The 20,987-nt window shown below is 49.5% G+C and overlaps 1 protein-coding gene across 2 annotated transcripts in view; it reads left to right on the forward strand.

Annotated features, from left to right (window-relative positions):
- Ksr2 (kinase suppressor of ras 2) overlaps positions 1-20,987 on the forward strand; it is a 382,945-nt gene that overhangs the window by 148,177 nt on the left and 213,781 nt on the right. For both annotated transcript variants that reach the window (XM_028878818.2, XM_028878819.2), the window contains exon 4: positions 800-1,313. In XM_028878818.2, the coding sequence (XP_028734651.1) occupies positions 800-1,313 (514 nt within the window). The remainder of the gene's footprint in view (positions 1-799; positions 1,314-20,987) is intronic.

The following is a 20,987-nucleotide window of genomic DNA, read 5'->3' on the forward strand; positions in this document are numbered from 1 at the left end:
GTTGGAAGGTGCATTTGATGCAATGTGGTACACTGGACCCATGAGGTGACCTGTGTGTGCTGTAAGGCACATATAACGTGACCTGTACGCCACATCGGGTGCAGAGGATGTGCGCTGCATACTGCATTGTGTACATATGATATAACCTGCATGTGCGGTCATCTGTGTGTCGTGGCATGACGTGTGAAAGGGTGTGCAGACTGTGTAAAGGTGCACACGATACATTGTGCTGAGTGTAACCTGCTGTGATGATGTAAGATGCTCATGGTGTGATGTACATGTGTTAAGGTGAGGGTGGCAGATCTCTGCCCGGGTGAGCCCACCTCCTTTCTTCTGGCTTACTTGCATCTCTCCCAGCAATATAAAGACTCACCTGCCTGCTGGGCGGTGGTGACGCACGCCTTTAATCCTAGCACTCGGGAGGCAGAGCCAGGCGGATCTCTGTGAGTTCAAGGCCAGCCTCGTCTACAAAGTGAGTTCCAGGAAAGGTGCAAAACTACACAGAGAAACCCTGTCTCGAAAAACCCAAAACAAACAAAACAAAACAAAAAAGAAAACAACTTTGGGGATTTGGCTTAGTGGTAGAGTGCTTGCCTAGCAAGCACAAGGCCCTGAGGTCAGTCCTCAGCTCCGGAAAAAAAAAAAAAAAAAAAAACAAGACTCACCTGCTGTGATGTCAGATATGCATGATGAGACACATGGCGTGGTGAAGAGTGGATGGTGGATCTCTGTCCACAGCAAGCCCACCCGTTTGCCCCTTCCTTATGCATGTCTCTCTCTGTTCCTTTGCTCCTACCAGGTGGGAATCTCTCCAAACAAGACTGGATCATCCAGTGGCCCACCACGGAGCCAGGGCAGGACAGCAACCCTGTGTGCCCCCCGGAGTCCAGTCCGTGGATCCGCACCCACCTCTCCCAGAGCCCCAGGGTCCAGTCCAAATGTATCCAGCCCTTCTGTCACGCCAGCCCTACGCCTGGGACCCCTGTGTACACCCACGTGGACAGACTCACTGTGGATGCCTACCAGAGCTTGTGCCCGCCGCCACCCCTGGAATCAGGCCACCGCTCCCTGCCCCCGTCACCCCGGCAGCGGCACGTAGTCCGCACCCCACCTCGCACCCCGAATATCGTCACCACCGTGACCCCTCCTGGCACGCCACCCATGAGGAGAAAAAACAAGCTGAAACCTCCGGGGACGCCACCACCCTCCTCTCGGAAACTTATCCATCTGATTCCCGGCTTCACAGCCCTGCACAGGAGCAAATCCCACGAATTCCAGCTCGGGAACCGTGTAGACGAGGCCAACACACCCAAGTGAGTGGGGTCAGTGGGTGCTCTGGGGTGGCCGAAGCCCGGAAGCTGCTCCTCCGAGGAAGCCGGAAACAAATGGTCGTGTGTGTCTGTAGGTCTAGTTAAAGGAAGTTGGCTTTGTGCTGTGTGTTCTGGGAAAGTAGGTTGGGAGGAATTTTCTGGAGCTGGCAATTACTCTTTACAGGATGGTCTTTAATATTTCTGAGGGTTGGTAGGGCATATCACAGCTTGGGGCTAAATTTAAGCTGTGGCCCATTTTAGTAGATAAGACTCACTGGGACGCAGGCAAGCCATCCGGTTAGTGTTGTCTGTGAGTACTTTTGGGCCACAATGGCAGGATTGGGTATGGCCCACTGAGTCAGAAATCCTTATCCTTTGGATGGAGGCAGAAGGGGGCTGGCCCCTCCAGGGTCTCCCTCCTGCTGGCCCCAGAAATAGGTAAAAGTTACATGGTAGCCTTGAAGTATCCAGTAGGCATATTAAAATGAGTTTTTAAAAATATGCTATATGACTCTACCAAAAATAATTATCATTCCAACACAGCGTCAATGTAAAGTGTGGTTATGAAGATAACTCTTTGTTCTTTATGAGGTCTTTGACATCCAGGGGGGCAGAAGGCCCCATGTGGATGTGGGGGCCGGGCACGTAACAGAGACCACACCAAAAAATTAGGCAAGGAGTGATGTCACTCATGACCTCTAAGGCAGAGACCACCTGAGTGCCACTCAGCAGGTGTGTGAGGAAGTGAGGCAGGGCCTCTGCACACAGGGGAACATTATTCAGCAGTCGGGGGGGGGGCACTTCTGACGTCTGCTATGATGTAGCGGAGCCGAGTCTGCAGACAGGAAGCAGAATGGTTAGGGAGAGAGAAAGGGGCGGGGGCAATATTCAACGGGTACAGAATTTGGGATGAGGAAATTCTCTGGTGACGGTTGGTGGTGTCATTTACACAACCCAGGAAGCGTTTTAACGCCTTTGAGGCTACGTTAAAAACTGCATCACCTAGTTAATTTTCATGTTAAGTGCATTTTTGCCACAAACAAGAAAGGTAGGGTCCTGTCATCCAGGGGTTCACAAACTGTGCAGGGCCAGGCAGTGAATATGGCAAATATTTTTTGGCCGTGCCGGCCGCATGGGTTTGTATTGTCACTGCCCAACAACCAGAACAGCCTGTCCACAGCAGGTAGGCAAATGTGCGAGGCCGTGCGCCAATAAAACTTTATCTATAAACACAGCTTCCAGCTGGTCTTGGCTGTGGTTTGTCTTAAGCCCTGGTGGAGAGGTCGTCTCCCTTCTGAGGTGCTGTAGAGAGGAGAGGGCGATTGGATGAAGGCTGTTCCAGCAGCTGGGATCCCGGCCTGGGAGACAAAAATCCCTTGGTCCCTCAGATGTTGAAGCAAACGAAAGAGACTTTTCTCATCAGAATTCGAGTTGATGGTCATGGTTTCATGAGATCCACAGAGGCTGGGGCGTGGAGACCTGAGGTGAGGAGGTGGGAGAGAGTCCCAGGAAGGCTGGTGGTGAAATTACCAAGGACAGTGGAGAGCAGCCTGGGCTCTGCCTCTCACCATCCCTGTGTGAATTCTGAAGTGACTCTCACCCATCAGCCTGCAGAGTGTCTGGACCTATGGCATTTTTTTTTAAAGAAATATTTTTTAGTTTTTGAAATTAAAATATAATTACAGCATTTTCACCTTCTAATCCTCCCATGCACCCCTGATCCCCTTTGCTCTATCCTAAGTTCATGGCGTCTATCTCTTTAAAAAATATGTATATATTCCTAAATATATAAGTATGCCTGCTGAGTCCATACAATGTTACCTGTATGTGTAAGTTTTCAGAGCTGAGCATTTGGTATTGGATAACTGATTGGTGTGCTCTTCCCTGGGGAAGACTTTTTCTTCTGCTCCCAGCATGCCTTAGTTATCTGTAGTTCTCTGTCTAGGGGTCGGGGCCCCAGGCGACCCATGGCACTTAAAAAAAAAAAAAGATGTATTTATTTGTTTTATGTACGAGTGCTCTCTCTGCACATACACCTTTATGCCAGAAGAGGGCGCCAGATCTCATTACAGATGGTTGTGAGTGAACATGTGGGTGCTGGGAATTGAACCCCGGTCCTTTGGAAGAACAGCCATTGCTCTTAACCGCTGAGCCATCTCTGTAGCCCCAACCTATGGCATTTTATCTGCACACTAGAGGCTGTCCTTCTGTGTTTTCAAGGCCAGCTTTTCTCCAGGAGACCTTGACTTTGTCTGACACACCAAAGCCACTCCTTCGGCAGGACCTGGCCCCTTCGCGGGCGCTGGGATTCCCTATCGGGATCTAGCGGATCGGAAAAGCAGCAAGGAGAGGAACTGTGGTCACTGAGCTCTAACAATGAATCTGGAGGGATAACAGCCACTGGTGCTCAGCGTGTTTGGAGCTGGTCTTGGCTTCCACCGGGTGGTGTCCTTGGGATCTTGGCGTGGACCCTCACTCTGCTCTCCTGTTGGTTAGAATATGTTTGTGATTTCACATCTGAGGTTAGGAGCCATTAGTAGATGGCGATGTCAGTTTTCACGGGCTGTGACCAGCATTGGAAAGAGGAAATTGATGGACGTAGAGGAGAATATATTGGGAAATATGGTGTGGTGCAAGAGTCAGGATTGCTTCTGTGGGACTTGTTCACACCCATGAATACATACAATTACACATATATGCAAATGAGCACACACACATATACATACATACACCTATGAATGAATGTGCACAATATACACACATATGCAAGTGAGTGCACACACATACATACATGCATACATATACAAATGAATGTGCACAATATATACACATACACACATGCAAATGAGCGCACACACACCTATATACATATACACACATATGCAAATGATGCACACACATATACAAATGAATGCACACATATGTGCACATATACATACACATTTATACCCACATATACAAAGGACTGCACACACACATACACACAAACACATATATGCACACATGCATACAGACAAGTACCTATACACCCAAGCATGAATATGCTTTTTCTGCCTTGCTTTCCCCTCTGAGAGCTCCTACTACTCAGGGCAGCTTTGGTTCTAGAATGATCCCCATAGGAAGTAGGTGAGAGGGCACACCTCCCCCTGCCGGGCACGGTCTCCATGGGAACTGGCATGGTGGTAAGGCGGAGCATGAGGTCACAGTCTTTCTGTGAGAAGGGAGGCCCCAAAGCTGCTGACTCCGTGACTTCTCTAGTGTGCAACCTGGGAGGCTTTGGATCCGATACAAACAAGTCTGGCGTTTTCAGCCACGGGTGGCACTTGGCACACGGGTGGCGTGAAACGTGTGATCTGGGCGGGTCCGAGTCCTCTCTCGGGCCTCTACAGAACGAACCGGTCTTGACCCCCAGCACTATGTAAACCACATGTAGTGACACACGCCTGTCACCCCAGCACCAGGAGGCAGAGGGTCAGGAGGTCAGTAAGAGCCTTGGCCGCACAGGGAGTTCGAGACCGGCCTGAGCACAGGAGAGCTTGTAAAAACAAAACCGGAAAGAAAACAGTAAACAAAGGAGGACTCGAGTGGGCGGGCCCTGTGATGGGTGGGGCCGTGTGGTGGTGGGCGGAACCAATGTGGTGGGTGGGGCCGTCACTTTCCTGTCCACAGCCTCAGGAGAACGTTGCCATCTTCATTTTTTCTCTTTCTTTCTTTTCTTCTTCCTTCCTTCCTTCCTTCCTTCCTTCCTTCCTTCCTTCCTTCCTTCCTCCCTCCCTCCCTCCCTCCCTCCCTCCCTCCCTCCCTCCCCCTCCCTCCCTTCTCTTTTTTTAAATTTACTTGTTGGCATCACCGAAGACACATGCGCGTGTGAAAAGGAGTGTCTGTTCACCCAGAGGAATGCTGGGTACTGAGGAAACTTGAAAAGTTCAGGAAAGGGCTTGGGGATTTAGCTCAGTGGTAGAGTGCTTGCCTAGCAAGCGCAAAGGCCCTGGGTTCGCTCCTCAGCTCTGAAAAAAAAAGTTCAGGAAGTGTATAAAAGAAGACAGGGCATGGAGGTCTGTCCTGCGGCCTTTCCTTTCCTCAAACAATTACATTAATCAATCAATCAATTAATCTATCAATTGTGTATGTGTGTGTGCGCGTGCGTGCGCGCGTGCACACCACAGCATGCATGTGGAGGTCAGAAGACAGTTGTTTTTGGGGAGTCAGTCTTTCCTTCCACCACATGTGTCCTGGGGATCAAACTCAGGTCCTCAGGCTCCCTGGCAAGCAACTATTTTTAGGGCTCCGTGTAGCTTCTGCTCAACAAGACCTTGAAACAGTGAAGGTCGAGAGTGATGAGGAAATCCCGCCTCTACCCCTGCCACATACGTGTGCTTGAGTGCATGCATGCACGGACACACACGTGCACTTACTTACACACATTAATGCACACACATGGACACACGCATGTGCACTCACACAATACATGAATGCATATATATATGAACACACACAGGAATTCTACTATAACTTTTTGTTCCAAATCCTTTGCGCCTTTCCTGGAACTCACTCTGTAGACCAGGCTGGCCTCGAACTCACAGAGATCCACCTGCCTCTGCCTCCCGAGTGCTGGGATTAAAGGTGTGTGCCACCGCCACTGCCACCGGCTAGAACATTCTTTGTGTGTGTGTCTACTTTAGAACCCTGTGTTCCCGTAAGGCCCATGGCTCAGGCTTTCCCTGGCCCGAGGGGAACCAGGATCGGAGGATCCAGAACCACTGACCCGCCTTGCCCGCAATCAAACCCGACTCCTCTTTCCTTCTAACTCCGATTTTGCGCCAGGACCCTGTGCTTCTGAACCATCCATTATGTAAATTAGGTTTCGGGAGAGAGATTCTTGTCTATCTTAGAAAACTAATTATGTGCAAGTGTTTAAACTTGGCGACTCACACCTACGGATCGCGGTGCTAATTACGATGGGGCGAGGCGAAGTGGGGCGACAGCCCGGCTTCCTGTTCCCAGCGGTTCCTTTGGTGTTGTTCTGACACAGACTGGAGGGACCCTGGGGTCCAGGGCCGGTGCTGGCGTCGCTTCTGGTCCCCGTGATGAGACTCATTCAGTGGGCGTGAGAACCGTCCTGGTTGGGGTCCCAGGGCTGAAGAGTCCTCCTCACGTGTTTAAAGTTCACTTGAGGATGTCCGGTCCCCCCACACCAGTCACAGCCACGCTGCTCGGCCACCGGGCGCTTCATAGGCCTGCGGCCTCCTTAGCCAGTGCCAGAGGAGCCAGGAGGGCGAATTCTCACTGGGAAGGGAGGGAGGGGCTCACTCTACCTGAGGCTTCTCCTGAAAATCCTGTTCTGTCGACTTGCTGCTCAGTTCCTGCCAACATTTTCTCCTGCCCTCCCTCCCTCTCTCCTGTCCTCTCCCCATCCTTCCTCCCTCCTTCCCTCCCTCTCTTCCTCCCTCCATCCCTCCCTTCTTTCTTCCTTCTCCATCTTCCTTTCTTTCTCTCATTTCTTCACCCCAAAGCTCTGGGGATCAAACCCAGGGCCTCTTGTACTGCAGACAAACACCGTGCCTCAGAATTTCTTGGTGATTTCCAGTCACCGGTGTCTTTCACAAGGCTTAGGATCCAGAGATTCGGAACATGCATCCCATCTGGTCGTCACTTCCCAGGGGCTTCTGCGGAGACTGGTTGCTGAGCCTTGTTATTGCTCTGTTCTGAGTCCTCCGCTTGCCCTTCAGTGTTGATAAATGCCCCTTTCTCAATCCCAGGCCCGGGATTTGACTCTGAGGAAACAAGACATGGTATTCAGGCGTGAAATTAATACTGTCAGGTGAATCAATATGAGAATCAGATTTGGAAGTAGAGAGAGAGACAGATCTGTGGCTGTCACCCTGGTTTCTGACTGAGCAGGCATGTGTAGACCGGGTGGCCATGGGTGGCCATGTAGCTGTGCTTTTTGCCTCCTGATGTGACGATCTGGACCCAGGGACTTGGCCATGGCAGGCAAGTGTTCTACCACAGCTCCCTCTGGGTAGGTGCAGATTGCCACCCAGGCTCCTTCAGCTGGGTTAGAAAGCCTCCCTGCTTTATCTTGGAGTCACAGGAGGTTAAGTTTGCAGTTGAAGTCACGGAGAAGCTCATATCAGGATCCAGCTGGCCGTGATTTTGTCCCCTTCTATAGGCAGGATGTGCTGAGGGGTTGGTCACACCCACCAGCCTCGTGTGTAACCAGTTATAGCAGTACGGAGTCTTGTACCTAGAACCTGTGACCATGGGGACATGTGTCACTGGGTTCAACCCAACAGTTATTGAGTGTGAGGTGTGCCTGATCCTTGGCATGTCGTAGCTGACAGATTCTCACAGCCGACAAGAGAGGCAGTCAGCATGGGCTGAATGTCCTGCGTCTGGGATGCTTGCATCCGGAGCGGGGCGGGGACAAGGTGGGTGGCGGCGGTTCAGACTTGGAGTTTTTCAGAGTCTCGTGTACACAGTGCACAGTGAGATGTCTCGGAGGACTCAAGTCTAAAAATGAAATCCTTTCGTATCTTATATGTCCCTTAAACACACAGCTTGAAGGCAGCCTTCTACCTCATTTATTTATTTTATTTGTGTGAATGTATGCATGTGTGTGTCTGTAAGACAGACAGCCTGGGTGTGGTTCCTCATGTGTCATCTACATCTTCGAGGCAGGGTCTCTTACTGTTCTGGAGCTCACCAAATCAGCCCCTGGTCAGGGAGCTTCAGGGATCCACCTGCCTCTGCACCCCACCCCCACCCCCACCCCACAGCTATCAGCATGGAGCACCATGCCTGGTTGCATTTCTTTACTTTTTTTTTACATAGCTTCTGGGGATTGAACTCAGATCCTCATGCTTGCCAAGCAAATAGGTTATGGACTTAGCCATCATCCCAGCCCTTTATACTACATTTTGAAAAAGTTTGCTTATGAAACCAAGTTTGCATGCCCTGAAGGATCGATCATCCCCGCGCTGTCATGTGAAATGCTCAAAGAGTCTTAGATTTGGGACATTGCAACATCCCGGATGCTCAGTGACTTGTAAAAACCTCATTGCATTTACATGGGATTCCCAGACATGAAATCAGCTCGGGGTTAGTTACAAAACCTACTACAGCATGCGTGGCTGCTATACTGGGTTGTTCAATAACATCTGCAGGAAGGAGGGCTCTGTGCTCCGCACAGGGTTCTTTCAAAGAGTCGTTTTGTTCTGTGGTTGGTTGACGCCTCCCGTGCAGACCCTGAGGTCTCTATAGGCGGTGTAACTCCAGCAGCTCATACTCTGGAGACCAGTGTCAGGCCTCGACCACGCCCTCTACTCCCCTCCATTACACATTTGTTGCTTCACAGCTTTAGGGATCCCTGTCCCCCCTGGAATAGCATTCAGTCGGGTTGTGGGGCTATGGAATGTGGATCTAAAGACCCACATGTCACTGCCTTTTGTAGAAATGGAAGGTGACAGTTTTTTAAAATCATTTATGTGCATGCAAGTCTGTGTGTGCATGTGTGTGTGTCATTGTGTGTGCAAGTGTGTGTGCATGTGTATGAGTGTGTGCAGTGAGTGTGTTGTGTGTGAATGTGTGTAGTGAGTGTGCTTGTGTGTGTGCATGCATATGTGTGGGTCATTGTATGTGCATGCATATGAGTGTGTGCAGTGAGTATGCTGTGTGTGAATGTGTGTAGTGAGTGTGCTTGTGTGTGTGCATGCATGTGTGTGTCATTGTATGTGCATGTGTGTACATGTATATGAGTGTGTGCAGTGAGTGTGCTGTGTGTGAATGTGTGTAGTGAGTGTGCTTGTGTGGGTGCATGCATGTGTGTGTGAGTGTGTGCAGTGTATAAATGTGTGTGTGGATGTGTGCATGTGTGCGTGAGTGTGCATGTGTGTGTGGTACACTTATCTGAGCATGTGTGGGAGACAGGAAGTGAGCATTGAGTTTTCTCTGTCATCTTCCTCTTACTCCTATGAGGCAGGGTCTCACCCAAAGCCTGGAGCTGGGCTGCAACCAGCACGACCCAGAGATCGTCTGGTTTCCTCCTGTACCTGCCCCCATCAGTGTTGGGCTTAGGATGTGTACCGCTGCATCTGTCTTTTTATTAAAATGTGAATGCTGGGGATTTGAACTCAAGTTCTCATGCTTGCTCAGCAAGAGCGTTCTCTTACCTGCTAAGTCGTCTCCCTCGCTCTCGTTAGTTTTTGATTTGGGTTCTTTTTTTTTTTTTTTTTTTGATTTTTCGAGACAGGGTTTCTCTGTGTAGCTTTGCGCCTTTCCTGGGACTCACTTGGTAGCCCAGGCTGGCCTCGAACTCACAGAGATCCGCCTGCCTCTGCCTCCCGAGTGCTGGGATTAAAGGCGTGCGCCACCACCGCCCGGCTTGATTTGGGTTCTTAACTATGTCTGGATTTGAGATCATGGATCTCCTTGCCTCAGCACATTGAGGATTGAGCACAGAGGTGTGTCCCTGTGTCTGCTGCAACTTGAGTTTATATCGCTGTGATTTATATCCCTGGAGGAGAGACAGGGTGCTTGCCTATTATGGGATAATGATTTAGACTTACACACTGTGGGCACTAAACAACTATGGGGGGGGGATTTAAGAGCCACATGAGATAATTTAATACTTAAAATTATTTAATATTTTAACATTATCAGAAAAAAACAGGAATGACATCTAGTGGTATCATCAGGTGGTATTTGATACTTACAATGAGGTTTTATAAAAAGTCAATTTAAAGAAACTGGTGAGCTGACTGAGCTGATAAAGGTGTCTGACGCCAAGCCCGAGGACCCGAGTTTAATCCTTGGGGACCCACGTGGTGGAAGGATAGAACCAACTGTCACAGGTTGTCCTCTGACTTCCGTATGCATGCAAGTCACCCCCAACAAACAAATAAATAAACAATAAATGTATTTAAAACTAAAAAGAAACAGTCAAGATACAATGCACAGGAGTATGAGAAAGTGTCCCTGTGTAGCACAGTGTCTGTTACAATGAATATACCCAAGAGAAGTGAGAACTGGAAACAACCCAGGAGGAAATATTGGACATGGAGGGCCTGGAGAAGATGTCCTGGATTGTCCTGGGGTGACACATTGTGTCAGTCAGCAGAGAGAGAGAGATGGATGCGGGGTTCAGCTTGCTTTCTCCTCCTTATGTAATCTAGAATGGTGTCCCATGGATTGCTGCTAGCCATACTTTGAGCGGTCTGCCAACCTCCATGAACCTAATCTAGGGAACCCCTCAGCAGGCTGTGTGGAGGCCCCTGTTCCAGGTGAGTCCAGGTCTGGCCAAGTTGACAATCCTTATTAGCCACCACGACCTCAAGGCTTTAACTCTGTTGGGAAGGGATGGTTAGTCCTTCCTTGGCCTTAGAATGTGAACCTCAGATTACGAAAACCTGTGATCTCGGCATTCAGGATTGCTGAGGCAGAAGGATTGCCAGCAGCTGGAGGATGCCTGTGTTACAGAGTGAGCTCAAGGTCAGCCTGAGCTACACAGTGAGGCCGTGTCTCAAAACACCAAAGCCAGGGCTGAGGAGACGGGTCAGTGGGTCTGGATTTGCTGCAGAGGCACGAGGGCCTGAGCTCTGATCCCAGCACCCACATAAAGGTGGGGCATGGGCATGACTGTTGCACCCGGAACCCTAGTGCTGTGGGTGATGGAGATGGACAGACGGCTAGGGCTTGCTGGCTTCTGGGCTAGCTCCAGGATCAGTGAGAGACCTGTGTCAAAGGTGTAAGGCTGAGCGGGGACACTTGTCATCACTTATTATCACTTATTAACACACACACATGCACACATGTGTGCACATATACATACACATGAATTGCACACACACACACACATATACACACTCCTCCACCTAAGCCTTAGCTTCCACTTGAGGGTACCCTGTGTGATTATGGTGCTGGGATTGCCTATGGAACCACCCACACACTGATCCTATGGGCTCGGCCCTGCTGCTTACGTGAACCCAGGGGCTGCCGAGCCACTAACGGCTCAAGGGGTCTGTGCGGCTTGAGGATGAGTCTCAGGACCGAGACTCTGAGAGACAGCTGCTCAACAGTGTACAGAAAAGTGGAGGCAGCCCCGAGGTCGTGGTAATTGTCGGTAGGATTTATGACTTCTTTTTATCTTGTTCTGTGGCAATCGGGTTGAGTTTTTCTTCTCCTTTCCCCTCTGTGCTTGGCCAGTGGTGCCAGCCTTCTGGGAGGAAATGTCTCTCGCTTGCCAAATTAAAAGCCCCAAATTTGTTCACTCTGGAGCATCGAGCCATTGCTGGGAGAGAGGCTCTGCTCCCTGTCTGGCTCTTCGACCTATTTAATAGGCTTTGAAATGAACCTTTTAGTATAATAGATGGGAGGCATCAGAATTCCTTCCAAGGCCAGCTCTGCCACTGTGCCTGGCTCCCAGATGGCACTCTGAGTCACGGAGGGGCAGCTGCCGGGGACTTTGATTTAAGATAGTGGGTGACTGATAGTAGTTAGTCATGTTGAGGCAGATGGGACTGGATCTGGGGACAGCTGAGGCCCCCAAAATATATGCAGAAACTGGAGGCCACGGTGGTGACGCTACCCCGAGTCAAGGGTGTGGCCTCAGCTCCCAGACACAAGGCAGCCACAAAATGGAAGAGCATCCTCATGAAGGGCACTCAGATGCTCATTCTGGACCAGAGGACAGTTCTGGGTGTGTCCTGAGATCAGCACTTCTCCGCCCCAGACGGAAGCTGTACGCCAGACGGGGCAGCTTCAGGAAGGAGGGAGATGCTTTGGCTCTCGGTTTGAAGGGCAACAGTCCATCACTGTGGTGTCGCCGTGGCAGCTGGAGCCTGAGGCAGCTGGTCCTAACTCAGGAAGCAGAGAGAGATGAATGCCCGCACTTGGCCCACAGTCTTATGTTTATTCGGTCCGTGACACTAGTCTACAAGGTGGCGCCACCCACATTTAAAACTGGTCCTTCCACCTCAGCTAACCCAGCCTAGAAACTCGCGCACAGACCTGCTCAGCGGTGTGCCTCCTAGGTGATCCTGCCTGTCACGTTGACAATCATCACAGACGGCAGCACTCTGCTTGGGGCTCTCTCCTATATGCAGGCATATGTCACAAGTGTTTGAGTGCCAGGGTGATTCTCCCACGGAATCTGGCCACACTGGTTGGCCAGTGACTTCCTAGGAACCATTCTGTCTCTGTCCCTTCCCCCATCACTGGGGTTACAGATGCACACTGCTACCTGGCTGTTGACATGGGTGCTGATGATCAAACACAGACCACTGAGGCATCTCTCCAGCCACCTAAACTTCCCTTATGAAGGGTCCAGATGAGACCGTGAAATCACCAGTTACAGTTCAGTGGAGAAGGGCTGATGTGGGAGGAGAGGAGAGGAAGGGTGTAGATGTAATTCTGAACAGTTTTATTAAACAAGAAACACAGAGCCAAATGCAGAGTTAAAAGCCCCAGAGGTCAGAGAGCAGGAGCCAAGAGCTGAGACCAAGACCACCTTCTTACCACCCGTTGCCGCTGCCGTCCTTCCCCTGAGAAAAAGACCTACTTCCTGTGTGTCTGTCTTTTTATTGACTTTCTGTTCTGCCTTCTCATTGGCTGTAAACCCAACCACATGACCTCCTCGTCATTGCCTGTCTGTACAGACCTCCAGGTCTTCTGTGGTTGGTATTGAGATTAAAGGCATGAGTCTCCATGCTGGTGGTGTCCTTGAATACACAGATGTTCAAGAAGGGTTTTCTGTCATGTCATTTGGATTAAGGGCATGTGCTACCACTGCCAGACTTCTGCTATGTCTTGCTGTTAGCTCTGACCCCCAGGCACTTTTATTTATTAACATACAAATAAAATCACATTTCAGCACAAATAAAATATCCCATAGAAGGGCAAAACAAACCCAGGTGATGTTCATTTAAGACATTTTTGGGAGCCAGTAACAGCCTCCCAGAGAGCTGGCCACTAACATGGGGGATGGGGACAGCAAGCAATTCCATTAGGAGCCAGGGGGTGAATGCATCGGGCTTTCTGCGTCCCTCTGGTCTCTGCTGGGGTCATTCCAATTCACTCAATGGAATTCTCATTCCATTGGGAACCAGAGCAGCCGTGGACAGTATGCAAATGATGGGTGTGGGCATGTTCCAATAAAGTTTTATTGATAAGAACCAGTGGTGGTGGGCCGGATTGGCCCTTTGGCTTGAAGCTTGTTTATGCCTAATCTGAAAGGAGAGTTGATCAGGTCAAGAGAAGAGGGCATATCCCCAGCTGGAGAGTGGGAGGTAGAAATGCCTGGAGCTAGGGCTGCTTTGGGAAGTGACCTGTGTGGGGGTGGGGGAGAAGGAGACAGATAGAGATAGAGATGACCAGAGGGTTAAGTAGCAGCCCACGTATATTCTGAGGCTGTCAGGAGGGAACCTTCTGGAAGGGTTTTCTGTAAGGAGGGCTATCACGGGTCATGTAAGCTTTTAGCTGCACTACATTTTGACCTCAAGGCTTTGTTCCAGCTGCTCCAAATGCTTTCCTTCCTCTTTGTCATTAATTAATTCTTGCAGGAGTGCCCCGAGCTTCCCAGGACACCATACAGTGTGTGGTTCTGGTGGTGAGATTGAGCGGAAGTCAATGGGAGGCATTGCCATCTGCTTCTGGTGGCTGCTGGCAGAGAAAGGAGCCTCAGGTCCTCTTCTAGTACCAGACAACTCCCCATCCACGTCACCTCCGATGGCCGGGGGACAGCTCCTTATGGGCAGTTTAGACCTGTGCCATTTAAACTGAATGTGGCCGGAAACCTTCTGGTTATTGAGGAGCCCTGCCCCCACTCCTGTTCCCCGTAGGCTGGAGGTATTTCTTAACTCAAATTAATAGAAGAAGTAGTCCCTTTAAATAGTCCTCTGAACCTCCAGACAGGTCCTGCTCTGCCATGGCCAGGCTCCTGGAAGCTTTTTCTACAGGTCTGGCCAATCAATGACTTTCAGGAAGCAGATGCTAAGCTGTCTCTTCCAGACCCAGCTCTTTCTTGGGACCGTCTTCTGCACATTGGCAAGGTGGCCTTGTGTGTGGCTGTGGTTTCCCTTACAGGAGGCCAGCCCTACCCCTTTCTGCCTGCACATACTAGCATCAGAGAACAAATTGTTGACGTCAGAAGTAGCTAAGTTTACAGCAACTCTCCCATGTGTTCCAGGATCACCCTGCATCACCCCGCATCACCCCGTGAGAGGCAACCACCTCTTTTAAAGTGAAGGTCCTCGTCTCCTTGCACAGAAAAATCAAATCCTTCAACATAGCTTGGAGTCCATAAATAAAGGCTCAGAAACTGTTTAATGGATGAATGAGTGAGTGAGTGAATGTTTTCCCCAGGCTCCCAGCATAGAATGAGTAAGAAAATGCGCTGGACGATGGGACCTCATTTCTTAGTTCCCTCAGTGCCTGTCAGTGGCATCCGTCAGTTCCTTTCTAGTCTGCATCCTGCAGGGTGGGGTAACATGGGAGTCAGTCCCTGAAAACATTCCTTATTGTTCTCTTCTAGTTTCATTTCTGTGACTGTGACACCCTGGCAAAAGGTAACATGGGGGAGGAAAAAGTTTATTTGGCTTACAGTGCCAGGTCCCAGTCGTCATCAGAAGCAAGTCAAGGCAGGAACTCAGGCGGCCAGTCCCGTCACATCCACAGTCAAGAGCAGAGAAAAAGGAACACACCCATGCTGCCTGCTTTACTGCTTCCTCTGTCCTTTAGGATTACCTGCCTAGGGAATGGCGTTGCCCACAGTGGGCTGGGCTGGATCCTCCCACATCTATCGACAAGTAAGGCATTCCCTCACAGACATGTCCACAGACCAACAGGATCTAGACAGTTCTTCAGTTGACGTTTCCTTCTCAGGGGATTCTGTCTCGTGGCAAGGTTAACACGTAAAACTAACATCACACATTCCTTCCAACAAATCTAGGGCTGTTCTTTTTTTCCCCCCTGTCTCCTTTTGGCAGTTAGAAGTGAGAACACTTTTAACACCGGTGTCTTAAGGCAGCCTCTGTTCTAATGCAACCAAGGTGCTTTTCTCTACTGATGCCACAACACATGTGTGGGTAAGACGAGCTTGCAGTCAGTGGATTCCAGGGGAGGAAGGGTATATTGCCCTCGGTGTTGGGCTGTGGATACCAGAAAGGCTACAGACTATATTTGCTGCTGTTAAAAATGGGGTCATGCTGGTGTCTTATGTATGTATGTATGTATGTATGTATGTATGTACTTGAGAAACCCTTCCATGCTTGTTGCTGAGTACACCCCCCTGCCCCAGCAACACTTTGAAGTTGGCCTGCTGGCTGCATGTCACTGAAAGGAACTAGCATGTCCTGCATGGAGTACCCATTCCTATCATGTGTGTGCTGTCTCCATATCTTCCATGAGATAGTTACTGCACTGAGAGCCGGAGGGGGTGGGGAGTGCGACCTGGAGACATAAGACTGCCACTGCCCTGCTGAGCCCTTCTGTGTCTTGTCTGTACCCTGCTCAGGTCCCAGCCAGGAGCATCACATAAGATATGAGCTGAGTGTAGATGGCGCGCCAAGGGTCTCCAAAGCCATTATCCATGCTTGGTGGATCTCACAGGGTGCTCATGCCAGAGCACTGTTCTGACTTATTCTCAGCTGCCCACTTAGGTTTTCAAGATTCTTCCTGACGTGTGAGGAAGCTAGGGCCTCTGTGAGCCGCGGGGGCCTCTCAGAAGTTAATGTCCCATTCCAGGTTGTGATGGACTGCAGCTGGGCTATCTGCCTGGGGCCAATTTACTGTGAGCAGCCCGGCAAATTTGGCCTCCGGTGAAGAATTTGCGGATTTACTTAACCATGGCGAGCGCCGTGTATTAAAATGGCAAAACTCTCTGGTGGTTTCAGGGGTGGGGCCAAGTGGCAGGTGTCTTTGCCTTGTGGGTCCTTTTCCCATAGTCATGCTGTTACCCCTTTCTCTCCCCCGTTCTTAGGGAAGAGGAACACAGGTCCCCATCTCCCCTGCTCCTCAACTTCTTTATTTACAGTTTGGAAAAGTGAGGTCCCATTTTCATTTTAAAAACAAACAAACAAACAAAACCAACCAACCAACCAACCAACCAGACCATAGGGCTGGTCAGATGTCCCAGTGAGTAAGATGATTGCCTCCAAGTCCGAGGAGCCGAGTGTGGTTCTTGGGAGACTCACATGGTGGAAGGAGAGAACTGAGTCCTACCGGTTGTCCTCTGACCTCCACGGCCTGTGCCCCACCCTCACGTGCATACGCAATAAATAAGTAAATAGTAAACAAACAAACAAACAAGTAAATAAAGGCAATCAACTCTACCAGGAGTTCTTTTTAAAAGCCACAGATCTTAAGTTCAATGTGTTTGTGTTTGTGGGGTACACATGAGTGTGTGTGTACATACGTGTGTGTGTGTGTATGTGTGTGTGTGTGTGTGTGTACACACAGAAGCTACATCACGATTTGGAGTGACTTCCTCTATCACTCTCTGGATCCCTCTGTCTCCACCCCAGTGCTGGAGCTCCGGGCACATACAGCCATGCCAGACTGCGTATGTGGGGGCTGAGGATTTGAACTCACGTCCTTACTCTTACCCACTGCGCATCTCCCCAGCCCTAGGTTAAGTGAGTTTGATAAATTTATATTCCCAGGCACCCATCCCACCAAACAAGATAAGGAACGCATCTTCCCCACTCCAGAAAGTTCTTTCATGCCTCTCTCCCACTGTCACGCCCGCCCTGAAAGCATCAACTGTTCTGATGCGGATCACATGGCTTAGAATTCTTCCTGGACTCTATAAATGGAGCCACGAACTCCGTGTGCTCTGGTGTCGCTCACTTCTTTCGTGAAGCGTCTTTCTCTCAGCATGCTGCCCCCGAGATTCACCTCTGTGTGGCACGGGGTCTTTCCATGGAGGACGAGCAGCTCACAGTTCATTGCTGATCAGTCAGCAATTTACCGGTTCTCAGCGTGTCTGTTTCCTGGGCCACAGAAGAAAAAAAAAAAATAAAAGAAGCCTCACAGACAGCAGCGGTTTGTTGACTTACAGGGCTCCAGGCTAGAAAGCCAAAATCAAAGTGTCAGCTGAGCTATGAGCCCCCGAAGCTTCTAGACAGAATCCTTTCTTGTCTCTTTGTGATTGTGGTGGCTTCAGGCACTCCTTGGCGTTGGCTGGCACGGAGCCGTGCTGTTCAAAGCCAGCTCCTTTCTTCATGAAGTCAATAGGCTCTTGTGTCGAAAAGACTCCGGCAGTGAGAGCAAGTCCACTCTAATCCAGCTTACCCTCATCTTAACTTGTCCCTACACCTACAAAGACCTGAACTTGCCAAATAAGGTCACATTCATGGGTACCGGGGTTTAGAATATCAACCAATCTCTCTCTCTCTCTCTCTCTCTCTCTCTCTCTCTCTCTCTCTCTCTCTCTCTCTCTCTCTCTCTCTCGTGTGTGTGTGTGTGTGTGTGTGTGTCTGCACATGGGTATGGAGGCCAGGTTGTTGTTGAGTATCTTCTACAGCAGCTCTCCACCAGTGTTTTTTCGAGGCAAGGTCTCTCACTAGGACCTGGGGCTCGCTCTTTCGGCTAGGCGGCCTAGCCAGCAAGCCCCCCTGGGCTCCTCCTGTCTCTGTCACTTCAGATTGAAGGTGTGCACACCGCCACACTAGGACTTTTACGTGGGTGCTAGGGATCCGATTCAGCTCCTCATGCTTGTTGGGCAAACACTTTATCCACTGAGCCGTCTCCTTGGACACAGTTTCACCCACTCTGTTCCCATCAATGAACCTTTATTTAGTGTGCTTACAGGGCGGGGCTTCTTCGAACTCATCTGAGTGTGCCGTCAATATTCTCATCTGAGTTTCCTTGTGTGGACGACGTCTTGTATCTTGGTGTCTCTTGGTTAAACCCCCGTGAGAGGCACTCTGAAGTCCTCCTGTGTGCGTGTGCTCGTGCATGTGCGTGTGCGTGTGCGTGTGTGTGTGTGTGTGTGTGTGTGTGTGTGTGTGTGTGTGTGTGTTTAACTTTATGTGTAAATCCCAAGCTGGTCTCCAAGCAGCTTGTATATTTGACAAACCTCACCAGCCCATGAAGGAAGCCTGTGGCTTTCTATTATGGCTCCTCTCATGATGGGGCAGTTTTGTCCCTAGAGAGAACTCTGGATGCTGAGCAAAGAGGTAAGAGGCTGGTAAGAGCATCACACAACGTAGAGACGGTCCTGGGAAGAGCTGAGACTGGGAGCCCTGTATCCCACCACCTCTTAGTTCCGTGGTACCGTCACCCCCTCTTTTCTGTGTTTCGGGCTCCATCTTCCCAGTGGCTAAAACTGCCAGGCATCTTTCCACGAATGCCCCTACCTCTGAGTGTGTGTGTGTATGTGCCTGCACGATTTACCTGTGTGTATGTGCACATATGTGCACACCGGCCATAGCACTCCCGGGCAGGTCAGAGGGCAGCTTTGTGGGAGTCAGTTCTCTCCTCCTGCCATGTGGATCCCAGACGCGGAACTCTAGTTGTCAAGCTTGGTGCCTCTGAGGCATCCCATGGGCTCGTGCCGTTCTGTCGTAACGTGAGTCACCCATGCAACCTTTTGCCTATACGTTTAAGGTTACTGTGCTGTGTTGGTACTATATCAGAGCTAAGGATATTTTCTCCCAATCATTATCTCTCTTCCACCACTTTCTTCTGAATAATTCTCTCTCAAAAAGAGCTGAAATATGCATTTCAGTGGATTCTGATTCATGAGTCCTTTTCTCTTATACACGGCACCTTCTGTTTCTTAAGCAGCCGGCCAAGCCCAACATTGTCAAGACAGTCTCCATTTTCTTCTAGATGCTTTATAGTTTCAGTTTTTGTGGCGGGTTTATGACCAAGCTCACGTTAAGGTTTTTTTTTTTTTTTTTTTTTTGGTTTTTCGAGACAGGGTTTCTCTGCATAGCTTTGTGCCTTTCCTGGAGCTCACTTGGTAGCCCAGGCTGGCCTCGAACTCACAGAGATCTGCCTGGCTCTGCCTCCCGAGTGCTGGCATTAAAGGCATGCGCCACCACCGCCCGGGTCACGTTAAGTTTTGCATAGGATGAAAGTCAAGCATAGGGTCTCACAAGCCCACAAGCACATCACTGGGTCACCTGGGACCCCAGTCAAGTGTGAATCAGCCATACACATGTGGCCATCTTACAAGGGGCTGTTTGTTCCATGCATCAGTCCATCTGTCTGCACACTTGTGTGGCGAGACCACACTGCTCCTCCCTGGCTTCTTGTCTCTTCATTCACCACCTCTCATTCTTCCCTCCTTCCCTGATCTTGGGAGACTTCCTGTAGGTTTGGGTTGAGTGTAGGTTTATCTCTTAATCCTACATTCCTTCCTGTTACTGTGAGAAAACACTCTGAACAAAACCAACTCTCGGGGAAAGAGTTTATTTGGCTTACTCGTCCATGTCACAGTGTGTCATCAAGGTGTGTCAGGGCAAGAACTCAAGCAGAGGCCATGGAGGAATGCTGCTCACTGACTTGTTCCCCATGGCTTGCTCAGCCCAGGGCCACCTGTCCAGGGTGGCACTGGCCACAGTGGGCTGGGCCCTCCCCCATCCATTATTAATCAAAAACATGCCCTACGGGCCAGTCTCATAGAGTCAATCCTTTGAAGTGAGATGACCTCTTTCCAGAGAGGTCTAGATTTGTGTGGAGTTGACAAAGTCAACCAGCACACTCTGTAACAACCACACTCACACAGCTGCAGCACACTGTCAAAATGAGAGAGTTGACATCGGTAAATACGGTTGCCATAGGATAAATGTCTTTAGATTTTGGTAGTTTTTATATTTCTGCATTGTAGAAGTAACCATCTTATTCAACAAGAAACACAGAACCAATGCAAAGATGAAAGCCCAAGAGGTCAGAGCTAAGAGCCTTACCCTTCACTCTGCAGCTATCCTCTTCAGCCAAGAGAGCTACTTCCTGTGTGTTTGTCTTTATAAAGACTTTCTGTTCTGCCTTCTCATTGGTTGTAAACCCAACCACATGACTGCCTCGCCACTGCCCGTCTGTACAGACCTCCAGGTCTCCTATGGTTGGTATTGAGATTAAAGGCATGTGTCTCTATGCTGGCTGTATCCTTGAACACACAGAGATCTGCCTAGCTCTGCCTCCCAAGAGCTGGGATTAAAGGCATGCAGCACCACCACCCAGCTTCTACTAAGGCTTGCTATTAGCTCTGACCCCCCAGGAAACTTTATTTATTAACATACAAATCACATTTTAGTACAAATAAAATATCACCATATTTCCCTTTTTCTATTTTAATAAAAAGAAAAAAGGAAAAAAGTTGTAACTAATGTAAGAAAAACTATATATAAAAGTACAATAACTATATACCATATATACAAGTAATAAATACCTAAACAATGTCTAGTCCATTTGTATTTGACAAATTCAGAGAAAATAATTCCATTATCTATCCTATTTTGGTAAGTCCAAAATGTACCTAATTCACTTTATATCCTAACTAATCTTCAACTATAACTAACTAATCTTCAACTCCCTGAGAGACCCAAGAAGGAAATAATATTACCTAATAAAAAATAAAAACAGGAAGTGCATGCAAGCAGCCTCCAAAAAAAAAAAAAAATGTGAGTTGATAGAAACAGCCAGCTGCCTGGACATCACCTGAGGTTTCTCCAC

This window comes from Peromyscus leucopus, chromosome 23 (genome assembly GCF_004664715.2).
Source record: "Peromyscus leucopus breed LL Stock chromosome 23, UCI_PerLeu_2.1, whole genome shotgun sequence".
Classification (NCBI taxonomy): Eukaryota; Metazoa; Chordata; class Mammalia; order Rodentia; family Cricetidae; genus Peromyscus; species Peromyscus leucopus.